Below are 12,386 nucleotides of genomic sequence, written 5' to 3' on the forward strand. Positions count from 1 at the left end.
TTTGCAGAATGTTCACATGTCATTATATATGTCAATATATGACTTTGAATATAGTGAACAAGACCTCTGGTGCTTTTTGCCCTTTTTGGAGTTGGACAGCTGTCACTCTTTGCATTTGTTGGTAAAAAAAAGCAGTGTGAACTTTCTTCTCATCTCAACATGGTTGGAGCGTCACAAGGGTGAATAAGTGATGAATAAGTTTAACATTTTGGGCCTTTAATTTGAAACTGTCAGTAATGGTAGAACAACTCTGTCCTACTGGAGTTGGTTTTGGTATGTTTTGGCTTAGTCGGCGTCTCTCTCCTGTGTCCCAGAGCTCATTTAAAAACTCCACTCGAAGGAAAAAACGGACGTCGTTCAAAAGAAGAGCCAGCAAAAAGGGCACGGATGTGAGTAGATCTGATTCCTGCCCTGCTTTTAAATGTTTTCTTCCCTTAACTCCTGCTCAGTGACCATCTGTCCCCACTGCTTACTGCAGCGATATGTGTGTGTATTTGTGTGCTAATGTGTGCATTTATTTGAAGTATAATGGAGTGACTTTGAAATGACAGGAATCAAAATGGCGTCCGTTCATGCTGAAGCCGCTGCCCTCACCGCTGATGAAACCAGTGCTGGTGTTTGTCAACCCCAAGAGCGGCGGAAACCAGGTGAGACACACGAAAGAAAGAGACGAATAGAGTTATCTACCTGTCTGTCTGCCGTTCAATATATCACTCTATCGTTCTATCAGTAGTTCTGTCAGTTGTCCTATCAATCTGTCTACCATTCTGATGTCTTATTTGTCATTATATCTGTCTATCATTCTATGTATCTTCTGTCACTTCATTCTGTTTTTCGGTTGTCCCATTTATCATTCTGTCTGTTGTTCTATCTGTCTTTCTGTTATTCTATTTATCATTCTGTCTCTGTCGTTCTTTCTATCTTTCTGTCTGTCGTTCTTTCATACTCTTTCTGTTGCATTATTCTGTCTTTCTATATATCACTCTGTCGTTCTATCTATCTGCCATTCTATTAAGTTATGTCGTTCTGTCTGTTGTCATATCATATCTATCATTCTGTCTGTCTACCGTTCTATCTGTCGTTCTGTCTATCTTTCGATCGTTCTATCTATCGTTCTGTCTTTCTGTTGTCCTATCTATCATTCTGTCTGTCTTTCTATCTATCTTTCGGTCATTATATCTATCATTCTATCTGTCGTTCTATGTATCTTCTGTCATTATATCGTTCTGTTTTTCGGTTGTCCTATTTATCATTCTGTCTCTGTCGGTCTTTCTGTCTGTCGTTCTATCATTCTCTTTCTGTTCTACTATTCTGTCTGTCGTTCTTTCTATTGTTTTTTTCCATATATCACTCTGTTGTTCTATCTATCTGCCATTCTATTAAGTTATGTCGTTCTATCTGTCGTTCTATCTATCTTTCTGTCTGCCTGTTCAATCTCTCTATCATTATATCATTATAATTTTTGTCATTGCATCTATCGTTCTTTCATTTTATCTATCGTTCTCTGTTCTGTTTCTCATTCTGTTTTTCTCTTTTTTTCGTTCTATCTGTCTGTCATTCTATCAATCTATCACTCTGTCTATCATTCTACCTGTCTGTCATGCTATACTGTAGATGTCAATCCATCTGTTGTTCTTCCTGTCGTGTTGTCTGTCTCTCTGCCCGTCTGATCTGTCTGTGGTTCTCAGGGGACTAAGCTGCTGCAGATGTTCATGTGGATCCTGAACCCTCGGCAGGTGTTTGATTTGTCTCAGGGAGGGCCAAGAGAAGCGTGAGTCTCTCAGTTTCAGCGATCTCTTTCATTCCGTTTCAGATCATCTCTCCCTCCCTTAATGCACTTTAACCCACTATTTCTTTGTCCTGACCACATTAATTATGTAGTCGCTGGATCTCAGCAGTGCTGTGTTCTATGAGGGAGTTCAGTGTTCTAGAAGCTTCTCTCCCCGCTGCCCACTGCCTCAGTTCGCCTCAGTAATTGAGCGGTGAGACAGCACTGCACATGCGCTCTGATCTGATCTGCTCTAGCGATGAGAGAGAGAGAGAGAGAGTATTAAGATGGGAGCAGACACAGCTGGGCGGCTGGGGGCTTTTCTTTTTTTTTTTTTTTTTTTTGAGCTGTCTGACAGAGCTGTGATTAAACCCCTATTAAAACAGAAAACCAACACACACACATGCAGTGGCCCACAAAACATTTAATCCACACTTAAAAGTGTCTGAATGTAAAAATGTATCAAACCATGTGCTATTTATTTAAAAGAAAAACAATTTTTCACGTCAAACGTTTCACTTTTTTTTTATTAGGTTTTACATGATGATAGATAACATTCAAAATGAAGACAGAATATATTTAGTGCATAGCTAATGTGTTGTTACTCTAAAAAGAGACCTATGTGAATTCATCTGCTATAAATCACCTTCTAGTTAAATGTCACTGTGTTAACATTATTTATTGCATTAGGTACTGTCAATGAACATTGCTTATTGCATTTATTAATCTTGGTTAATGTTAATTTATAAGTATAGTATTGGTCATCGTTTAAATGTTCAAAATTGATTAGGGTAACATTAATAAATACTGTAAAACTATTGTTCATAGTTAGTTCATGATTCCCAATAAATGATAACAAATTAAACTTCATGGTAAAGTGTTACCAATGTCATTAAAAAAATGTCTCTGAAAAGTTAAATTCTTAATTTTTATCTAATGCAGTGACATTCACCCATTTTTAAATCCAAAAACTGTTTGGGGTCACTTTTTAATGCTAATTTATTGCAAATGCAAAACAGTAACAAATATCACTATTTGTTTCCCTCTGTCCATCAGCCTGGAACTATACAGGAAAGTGCCAAATCTTCGCATCCTTGCCTGTGGAGGAGATGGAACGGTAAGGATGCAATGCATGTTGGGATGAACAGACATGTCCAACCCGCTAGAAGTTAAGCATTTTGGATGCACCTACCTCTGGTGACATATGATATGTGGAATGACAATGAACTACAAAGTAACAAGCAGTGGCGAAACACTGTTATTAGCTAATCGTGAGTCTGTGGTTTGTACTGTCATGCTTTCTTACGGGTAATTTCTAGATCCATGACCCGTGCAAGATGAGACTTGTATTTCCTGAGCGCCTTTGGCATTTCTGTCCCGGAATGAGTAGTTTGTCCTCTTTTGTCTAGGTGGGCTGGATTCTCTCGGCCTTAGATGAACTTCAGATGAACCCACAACCTCCTGTAGCTGTGCTTCCTCTTGGTACAGGAAATGACCTTGCCAGGACTCTGAATTGGGGAGGGGTGAGTCAACTCATCTTTAAATCTTCTTTAAGTGATTAATAAATAGTTGCATTCCCCATACGTCCCATCTGCCTGTGTGTATGCTTTCTCCTTTCTTAGTTAGGGGCACGTGTTTCTATTGCTAGTGGAAATCACCATATCCGCATACATCACACATTTTACCCTGACCTTACTCATGAAATGCTGAATAACAGCTCCTTTGAATTAGAATTTGGTTTGTTTTACACAACACGAGCGTGTGAAAGCAAACAGCATTAGTTGGATATGATCGGGCTTGCTGTGATTGGCTGAGAGGCTGTAATTGTGCAGTTGGCCAACTAAGTGGTTGTCACTGATAAATGCCACTCATTATTTTCCATTATACTCTGACCTCGTGCCTGGAGAAACACTGGCCTTGGGATCTGGAGTGTCTCTTCCCCGTGCTTTAATCGAAAGTCTGTTATTAGCAATGAAGCGGGTATAATGATCCTCGCTGTCCACTCTGAACATTCGAATTGATGGTATAATCATTGCAATTTATGTCAAGTACTGTGTTTATGCCAGGAGTAAATAGCCCTTTACATGCAGTGGCTGTGTTGTGTAAGGTAAGCCCTCTCGACTCAACATGATCTCTTCATGTTTCAGGGTTACACCGACGAGCCGGTGTCTAAGGTGTTGTGTCACGTGGAGGACGGTACGGTGGTGCAGTTGGACCGCTGGAATCTGCAGGTGGAGCGTTCGGCTTCTCAGCCGGAGGAGGGCACGCAGAAGGTGATCGCTGGAGATATACACCAGGATGTATGTTACATTTGTACGCTGCTGATATTACAATGTGTCTCTTTGTTGTTCTTTATCAGCTTCCTCTAAACGTGTTCAATAACTACTTCAGCCTCGGCTTTGATGCCCACGTCACACTCGAGTTCCACGAGTCTAGAGGTTTGTGACGCTTATGTGTGCCTTTTACATATTCACGTATTGCTGAACCTTTCAAACTTATAAATATCAATGACCTTTTATATGTAAATGGTATGTTTGTCAGAGTCAAGCTGCTGAATACTGAATAGGCTTTGATGTGTATAGTAAATGTGGATGTGCATATGGGGAGTTGTTCACTTTAAAAAAAGCTTTTGCTGATAATTTACTCACCACCATGTCATCCAAGATGTCCATGTCATTCTTTCTTCAGTTGAAAAGAAATTAAGGTTTTTGATGAAACCATTCCAGGATTTTTCTCCATATAATGGACTTCAATGGGAACCAAACGGTTCAAGGTCCAAAAGACAGTTTCAGTGCAAACTGCAACATGTTCAAAGGGCTTTAAACGATTCCAGACGATGAATAAGGGTCTTATCAAGTGAAACGATTGCTCATTTAAAAAAACAAAAACAAAGATTCGTTCATTTTGATGAACGAGTTCGAATAGGAGTCACGATCGCGCATCACACCCTAACCCTAACAACCCTAACCCTAACAGAGCAAGGGGACCATTTGAGCATATAAAACTTAAACTTTGTCATTTTTTTTTTTAAATGAGTGATCGTTTCACTTGATAAGACCCTTAATCATCATCTGGAATCGTTTAAAGCCCTTTGAACAGTTTGCAGTTTGACTGAAACTGTCTTTTGGACCTTGAACCGTTTGGTCCCCATTGAAGTCCATTATATGGAGAAAAATGCTGGAATGTTTTCATCAAAAACTTTCATTTCTTTTCGACTGAAGAAAGAAAGACATGGACATCTTGGATGACAGGGGGGGTGAGTAAATTATCAGCAAAAGTTTTTTCAAAAGTAAACTACTCCTTTAATATGATGAACTCATAGAGCCGTGATGATTCTGAATTATTTCAAAAAATCCTATTTTCTATGATATGACCCTTTTAAAATGAAGTCCTGACTCACTTTATTGGCTGCGCACTTGTGTGGCATTTAATAAAATGTCCTTGTTGGCCAAAGATCTTTATATTATGAAGAGAATGAGAAAGAAGAGATACGTAAAGTCATAATCATTTGTGTCGTCGTGTTCCTTCACAGAAGCCAACCCCGAGAAATTCAACAGTCGCTTCCGAAACAAGATGTTCTATGCAGGGGTAGGCAGAGTTCCCTTTCTGACAGAATAAGTGGTGTGTGTGTGTGTGTGTAAGAGACTGACTCTTAGTTTTGTCCCCTCAGGCGGCTTTCTCCGACTTTCTCCAGCGGAGCTCCAGGGATCTGTCTAAGCATGTCAGAGTGGTGGTGAGTATGAAACTGTTCCTGTCTAACTTGCTCATTGTCCACCTGATATTTAACGTGTTGTTCTGCATACTGACAGTGTGACGGTACGGATCTCACACCCAAGATCCAGGAGCTGAAGTTTCAGTGCATCGTCTTCTTGAATATTCCCAGGTGGGGTGCACCTCAGGAAAAGCCAATTGTGTCATCCTCTTTTTTTCAAAATCAGAAATTCTGGTAGTAACAGTCTGGTAGTTTGTAATAAATCCGAAATTAAATATAAAACAACTTTCAAAACATGTTTTTCTGCCAAACCTGGTACATTAGAAATGTGTCTGGGGTGAAGGTCAATAGAAAACATCTAATAATGGCCTCAGCTAACACATTGTTTTTGTACTTGTGCCAAGAAAAAAACTATTCCAAACAATATATTTCACTGCGATGTTTTTCACACAGCAGTGTTTAATGTCAGTTATAATAAGTGTGGCTGTAATGAAGAACTGTTAATGTTCTGACTGTCTGCGTGGGGAAAATGTTGCAGAATAATAGTGTGTGAAGTTCAGCGAACTGTATGAACGGCGTTCTTGGTTCGAGTTATCGAGCCTGATTCAATGACTCACACTTTTTTAAGCCACTTGTCGCCACCTACTGGTGTAATGATGTAACTGATCAGCGCCAATGCAGATTTGAGTGTTCTGCTGTGATTTAATAGACATGGCCGAATCGTTGTCATTTAGTTATAAGATCACGTGGATGAATCGAGATTGCAATCTTTTAATGATTGATTGTGCAGCTTAATCGTAAACATGTCAACAGGACTGTCTTATTTTATATACGCTGTACTCTCTCTCTGTAGGTACTGTGCTGGGACCATGCCATGGGGAAACACGGGCGACCACAGAGATTTTGAGGCTCAGAGGCATGACGACGGCTGCATCGAGGTGATCGGTTTCACCATGGCCTCTCTGGTGAGGAACTGCCGATTGGCTCTTTTATTTAGAGCCACAGTTTTTCACTGGCCCATAGTAACATATAGTCTCTAATGCAGTTTTAAGGCTTAAGGCTTGCATGCATTTCCCTGTCGTCACACAAGGCGGCGCTGCAGGTGGGCGGCCACGGCGAACGGCTGCACCAGTGCAGAGAGGTCATCCTCACCACCTTCAAGACGCTGCCCGTGCAGGTGGACGGAGAACCGTGTCGCCTCACGCCCTCGACCCTGCACATATCGCTGAGGAACCAGGCCAACATGGTGCAGAAGAGCAAGAGACGCACATCTGTGCCGCTGCTCAACGAGTGAGTCACTGAATAATCGGCACTCAAATGTCATGCGTCAGTGCAAAATACATATGCATCTTTGACAAATGCGGACGTGCATTTTTAAAAGACGTTTTGATCTCAGATTCATGCATGCTATGAAACTTTCTTGGTGCTTTACAACGTGATATTGGACCTGAACTAACCTAGTCCTGTTATTACAAGGTCAAATATTTAGAGACTGACTTTGATACAGAGTCAGCTTATTGTTTTCTTAATACAAAACAACAGTGACAAGTGTAAGATTAGGTCCAATAGAAATGCAACATGTAATTGTGGAATGATCAACGCGACATGGCGTTAAAAACGTACTTATCTCAAGCTCAATTTGCAAAATCGCCATGCAAAGTTGGGCTGTGTTCCCCTAGCCGTGACCACATCCATATTCTCCTCTTTCGATTCTTCCTCTTTTTTCAGCGCACGTAAAAAACGCCAAAAAGTGTGATTCATCTTACTGTGTTTGTTTACCACTAGCGCATGCTGATGTCGTTTTATTCTTCTATACTAACTTGCGTCGTAGCCTACGATTGAAAAGGTGTCATAATCGTAGTCTACGTACTTGTGGTACTCAAGTTTAACAGATCCATGTGTGCTTGACTGATGAATGTTCTAGTAACGGCACTGATGCGCTGCTCTTCTAGAACTTCTCTCATGGTGTGTGTGCTGCTCTGCAGTGCCTCAGTGTGTTTTTTCTTTCTTTTTCTTTCCTTGTCTCCATCTTTCTCTCTCCTCCTTAATTACTGGTCGCCCCTTCATGCGTTTGTCCCTCTCCGCCTCCATCTCTCTCTCTCTCTCTCTCTCTGTCTCTTGTGCTGACTGGCTTGGCTGTGCTGCCTGTGTTCCTGTGTGGCTGCGCTGACTCAGCATTCAGAAAGTGTGCGCAGCCGACCTGCGCCGCCTCTCTGCTCCCCCCGACTCCTTCTCTGTGTAAGTATGGTATACACAGCCGTGTCGCACACCTCGGCCTGCTGACAGAGCGTGTGTGTGTGTGTGTTTTGTTTTTTTCCAGTCAGCCGACAGAGTCTTGAGGTGTTGTTCTGTTGCTGTGCATCTTAAAGTCAACATGAAACTATCAAATCGACCCTGTTTACTGTCTTAATACATGTTTCTGGTCTAATTGCACATAAGCGGAGTCCAAAAAAAGTGTTTGTTTTATTAACCTCTCATCAAAATTTCATAAATTGCTTTGCTGTTTTAGTTGGAATTCTTCTAGGCTGCTCGATATTGACCGTGCAGTTGTAAAAATGATGCATTTTAAGCATTCTAGCTAAGCTAAGCTAAGTTAAGCTATTGCAGGTTGTTTGTAAAAATCATTTACTGCCTGCAGGAAGGAAAAAAAAAAGTTTTTTTTGACAAACTTGTGACTAATTATGCATAATTATTCCCATATATTTAAGTTAAAAACTGTCGAAACAATTAATTCTGCCATCAAAATAGATTTTAATGTTGCCATACAGCACCAGAAAATGTCCTAATAAATTAAAAATAATTATATCATTATATCAATTAATCATACTAGAATTTAAATGTTAATTTTGTAAAGATAACATACTAAAAATAAATAAACATATTCATATGAGAATTTAAATCTATTAACTTTGTAATAACATAATAAAAATAAATAATTATTTTACAATTTTTAAATAATAAAATAATGTATAATAAAGAAATATTCATACTAGAATTACATGTTACTTTTGTAACATAACACACACACATATATATATATATATATATATATATATATATATATATAATTTACCAAATGGTGAAAAAAAATCACTTTTTTTCTGTTATACCACTATTGGACAAATAATTATTGAAAAATATTATTATTCAAATAGCTAAATGCTTTATAAAATATTGCAGATAGTATTTACAAAATGTAATGATGGTTAAGGTTATAGAAGGTTGCATAAATAATAGTAAATAATGATTCATTTGTATATGCCAAGGGTAAATCATGTTGACTTGTGTAAGGTCTACAGTCCTTTCTGATCTTCACCTGTCCTTTTGTGAAACTCATTTTCACTTTTCCTTTAAGCTCCTCATCATCTGGGTTTAATACTTTATGTTCATTGTTTTCCATTACGATTATAAAGTCCTTTCATGTAGTCGAGCATTATCAGCAAGCAGAAGATAAAACCAAGAAAATGTCTGTTCCACCTCCACCTCTGTTGGTGATCTCATATCTCACTTGAATGCTTCTATGTGGAATTGGTTTTTTATTTCTCATCGTCTGCACATCGCAGCCCTCATGCAGTCCCTGACCGTCTGCGACTGCGCGTGAACCGCATCATCCTGCAGGATTACGAGAGTATGCAGTTCGACAAGGAGCGTCTGCGTGACATCTGTAAGTTAACCGCAACCTTTCCCACAATTCAGCTCACATATCTTAATATAGTGCTGTTGTAGGAAGGGTGGATATGTGAATGGATGCCAACTCAGTGTGTGTGTGTGTTTGCTTGTTCAGCTACTCCTGTTGGCATCGTGGTGGTGAGAGGAGACTGTGACCTGGAAACCTGTCGACTGTACATTGACAGGCTTCAGGAGGTGAGCACATCCCATGCTGCTCCTTTCAGTACAAATTCACTGAGGAATGAATCAATACAATTACTGCCTGAAAACCGACATAAACAAGACAGATTCAGTTTTTCTGTTTTGCTGGGAACTAAAAACTGTAGTTTCTGGTCCTGTGGTTTTTAGTCATTTCATTTGCATCATTTAACCTCAAACCATGCCACCATCATGTTAAACATTTTCGCTATTACACATTTTTTTGTCTGTTGTTGACAGGATTTGCATCAAGCGCCCTCTTCTGGTCACCGAGTGCACTACCAGGTAAACGCCTCCACAGAGTTGGACAAAATTCAGACAAATTCTGTTTTCACGCGTTACACCACGTGGGATTCTTATCTGTATTTATTGTCAGTATTTACTGTTATTTTTTTCCTGCATGTTACTGTTGTTTCCTGTGTTTTATTTTAATCATAATGTTATTGAAATGTATAGGTGTCATTATGAGCAGCATCTTGTCAAACTTTCAGAACACCTGTGATGTGTTTCTCTCTGTTCTCAGGACGAGAGCACAGGTTTGGCTTGGCCGAGTTCAGCACACAGACTTTCATCAAACTGGAGCTTCCTAGACTGTGAGTCTCCGCATCCGAACTGTGTTTCTATATAAGAAGAGACATACCTTTGCAAGTAAAGTCAGTTTTTAGTCATGTTCGGTTCTCTTGGCTATTTTAGGCTGCTTTCACACTTGTTTTGATTGCCTGATCTGAACCAAATAAACCATATACTCCAAAATACCATGCATGCACATACAACAAACGCATTTAGGCCGGAAAACATTGTTGATGTTCAATAAGATCTGTTGCCTTTTCTTTTTCTTTTGGTTTGGTGTTAAAAAGGACTAGAATAATCGCACCAGAGTTCATTTGAATGAAACTGAACCTGCAAAGTGTGAACACACCCTAACTGTTTAATGCTGGTTGAATAAAAGCACGTCTGGCACAGATTTTATCACCTCCTGCCTGGAGTGTACTGAGTTTTATAACCTCCACAGTAACACAGGAATGTGTTGTGATTTGTGTACTTCACTTAAGTATGTAATAATCATCACTTCACTGTACATTATGTTTCCAGCTACATCAGCCGACCGCTTTTATCGCATAGACAAGGCTCAGGTATGATGATACTGCGTTATTAAATGTATAGGAAATCAAAAAGAAATTGGAATCTGCATAATGTGCTCTTGTAATGTGTGAACCTACAGGAGCATCTGCACTTTGTGACTGAAATATGCCAGGATGAGGTTTTCATCCTGGACCACGAGGCCCCAGCGGTGAGCCAGGTCCGAGCTCCTGGAATGCCGGATGTGGTGGTGGAACCCAGTTCCAGGTGAGAATCATCATTACCTTATTTTTACGTTCGGTTTTACGTTCGTTTTGCATGAACAAAGCTTACATTTGTATTTTTTGCTCTCGTTTCCTTATTGCAGTGTTCCCCTGACCTCAGATGAACAAGGTACAGTACAAAGACAAGTATTTCTTTGAAGTTGTAGAGAGACAGGAAGCATTTAGAAGCTCGGGGAGTTTTTCCTGTCAGAAGTCATGGGATAAACCCATTGGTGACATTCAGTTATCGCCACCTGAAATGTCTCAAATTCATGTCATAATTGCTAGGTACTTGATATAGCTTAAGCGTGGTTGTTACTCATACAATATCATGTGTTGACAATCTCAATTGTTTTTTTAGCTCTTTTGTCAGCTGCTGTTAAAGGAGACCTGTCTGCGGTGAGTTTGTATTTTATTTGAATGATTCTTTTTCTTGAAACTGAAAGTGAAAGAGTTTTATAGACGTGTGTTATCCAACATCACTCATCAGGGTGGTGCACAACATGCAGTGTAACTTGCGTAACTAGTAAAGCTTCTGTGGCAAACCAAAGTTTTTTTTGTGTGATTCAAACTCATATGCTCTTGACTCATGATCTGCCCCACGTTTAACAGATGCCGGGCTCCTGCGGCAGCGGGGTCAGTCTGTTGGTTCGGGACTCTATGGGCTGCACCGCTCTACACTTGGCCGCCAATCACGGTCACACGGAGGTTGTGAGTTTCATTCTAGAACACGGTGAGTGTTGGAACGAGCCTCTGGACACGCACCCTACTGTGTTTGCGGACTCAAAGTTCAAAGTTTGTGTGTTACATTCTCAACTGGGAGGGAAGGGAGTTTTGTTTCCCGTTTTAGATACCATCACATGTCTAAGAGAACCAAAACCAAAGCCAGCTTAGAAGTAAATATCCATTTCTAAATAAATAATGGGCACAAAATGTATCTGGACACTTTTTTTTTTTTTTTTAAGAAAGAAAGTACAGACACACTTTTAAATCAAAAACCTTTCAAATGTCAAGTGACATTTTTAAATATGGCCTAAATGTCAGGATAGTTTGTGGAAAATAAAATAATATTTTAAACATGTATTAAATGTCTAAATAGTTTTTGGGGCATCAAAAAAATGTTTAATAAGAAGTAGATACGACCTCGATGACATTGTTACATTACATTTCTACTGTAGATTATTGGAGCACCCTTTTGGGGAGGGAGGGAGGGGGATTTTTTTTTTTTTTTTTTTTACTTTTATTTTTATTTTATTTTTAGTCTACTTGTTTTTCTGTTTTTGTTTTTGTAAACTGAAAATAAAGTATTAAAAAAAAAAGAAGAAGTAAATACTAATTTATTTTGGATCATATCCATATATATATTAGGGATGCACCTAAATGAAAATTCTGGGCCTAAAACTGAAACCTAAAATGACACCTCACCAATATTTTTACTATTAGATTTGTAATTAAATTCTTTATTTTTTTTACACTTTTATTTAACAGAAAATTTGGGCATAAAATAGGGCTATATTAGAATAATATTATATCAATAGATTAATATCAGTATATTATTAGCGGACACTGAGCAGTCACTTTTAAGCTGTACAAACTTTTATCAAATCTATCCTCACTTACATGCAGTTCTGTTTCTTTCAGGGTCAAAGCTGATGTTGGATTTAACTGAGAAAGACACGTACGTAGTTGTGGTTTG

At 39.1% G+C, this 12,386-nt stretch overlaps 1 protein-coding gene across 8 annotated transcripts in view; it reads left to right on the top strand.

Moving 5' to 3' along the window:
• The window catches only part of dgki (diacylglycerol kinase, iota), a 37,176-nt gene that overhangs the window by 23,071 nt on the left and 1,719 nt on the right, over positions 1-12,386 (top strand). For 5 of the 8 annotated variants that reach the window (XM_039667683.2, XM_039667682.2, XM_039667684.2 and 2 more), the window contains 23 exons: positions 315-389; positions 552-647; positions 1,689-1,771; positions 2,825-2,885; positions 3,178-3,291; positions 3,916-4,041; positions 4,128-4,206; positions 5,301-5,356; positions 5,439-5,501; positions 5,578-5,651; positions 6,334-6,445; positions 6,571-6,770; positions 7,656-7,718; positions 9,044-9,144; positions 9,265-9,344; positions 9,588-9,632; positions 9,871-9,940; positions 10,440-10,480; positions 10,570-10,694; positions 10,795-10,820; positions 11,052-11,089; positions 11,303-11,423; positions 12,332-12,368. In XM_039667683.2, the coding sequence (XP_039523617.1) occupies positions 315-389; positions 552-647; positions 1,689-1,771; positions 2,825-2,885; positions 3,178-3,291; positions 3,916-4,041; positions 4,128-4,206; positions 5,301-5,356; positions 5,439-5,501; positions 5,578-5,651; positions 6,334-6,445; positions 6,571-6,770; positions 7,656-7,718; positions 9,044-9,144; positions 9,265-9,344; positions 9,588-9,632; positions 9,871-9,940; positions 10,440-10,480; positions 10,570-10,694; positions 10,795-10,820; positions 11,052-11,089; positions 11,303-11,423; positions 12,332-12,368 (1,886 nt within the window). The remainder of the gene's footprint in view (positions 1-314; positions 390-551; positions 648-1,688; positions 1,772-2,824; positions 2,886-3,177; positions 3,292-3,915; positions 4,042-4,127; positions 4,207-5,300; positions 5,357-5,438; positions 5,502-5,577; positions 5,652-6,333; positions 6,446-6,570; positions 6,771-7,655; positions 7,719-9,043; positions 9,145-9,264; positions 9,345-9,587; positions 9,633-9,870; positions 9,941-10,439; positions 10,481-10,569; positions 10,695-10,794; positions 10,821-11,051; positions 11,090-11,302; positions 11,424-12,331; positions 12,369-12,386) is intronic. The other 3 variants (XM_039667686.2, XM_039667687.2, XM_039667689.2) reach the window with 1 other exon arrangement.

This window comes from Pimephales promelas, chromosome 24 (assembly GCF_988280905.1).
Source record: "Pimephales promelas chromosome 24, fPimPro1.hap1.1, whole genome shotgun sequence".
NCBI classification, from domain to species: domain Eukaryota; kingdom Metazoa; phylum Chordata; class Actinopteri; order Cypriniformes; family Leuciscidae; genus Pimephales; species Pimephales promelas.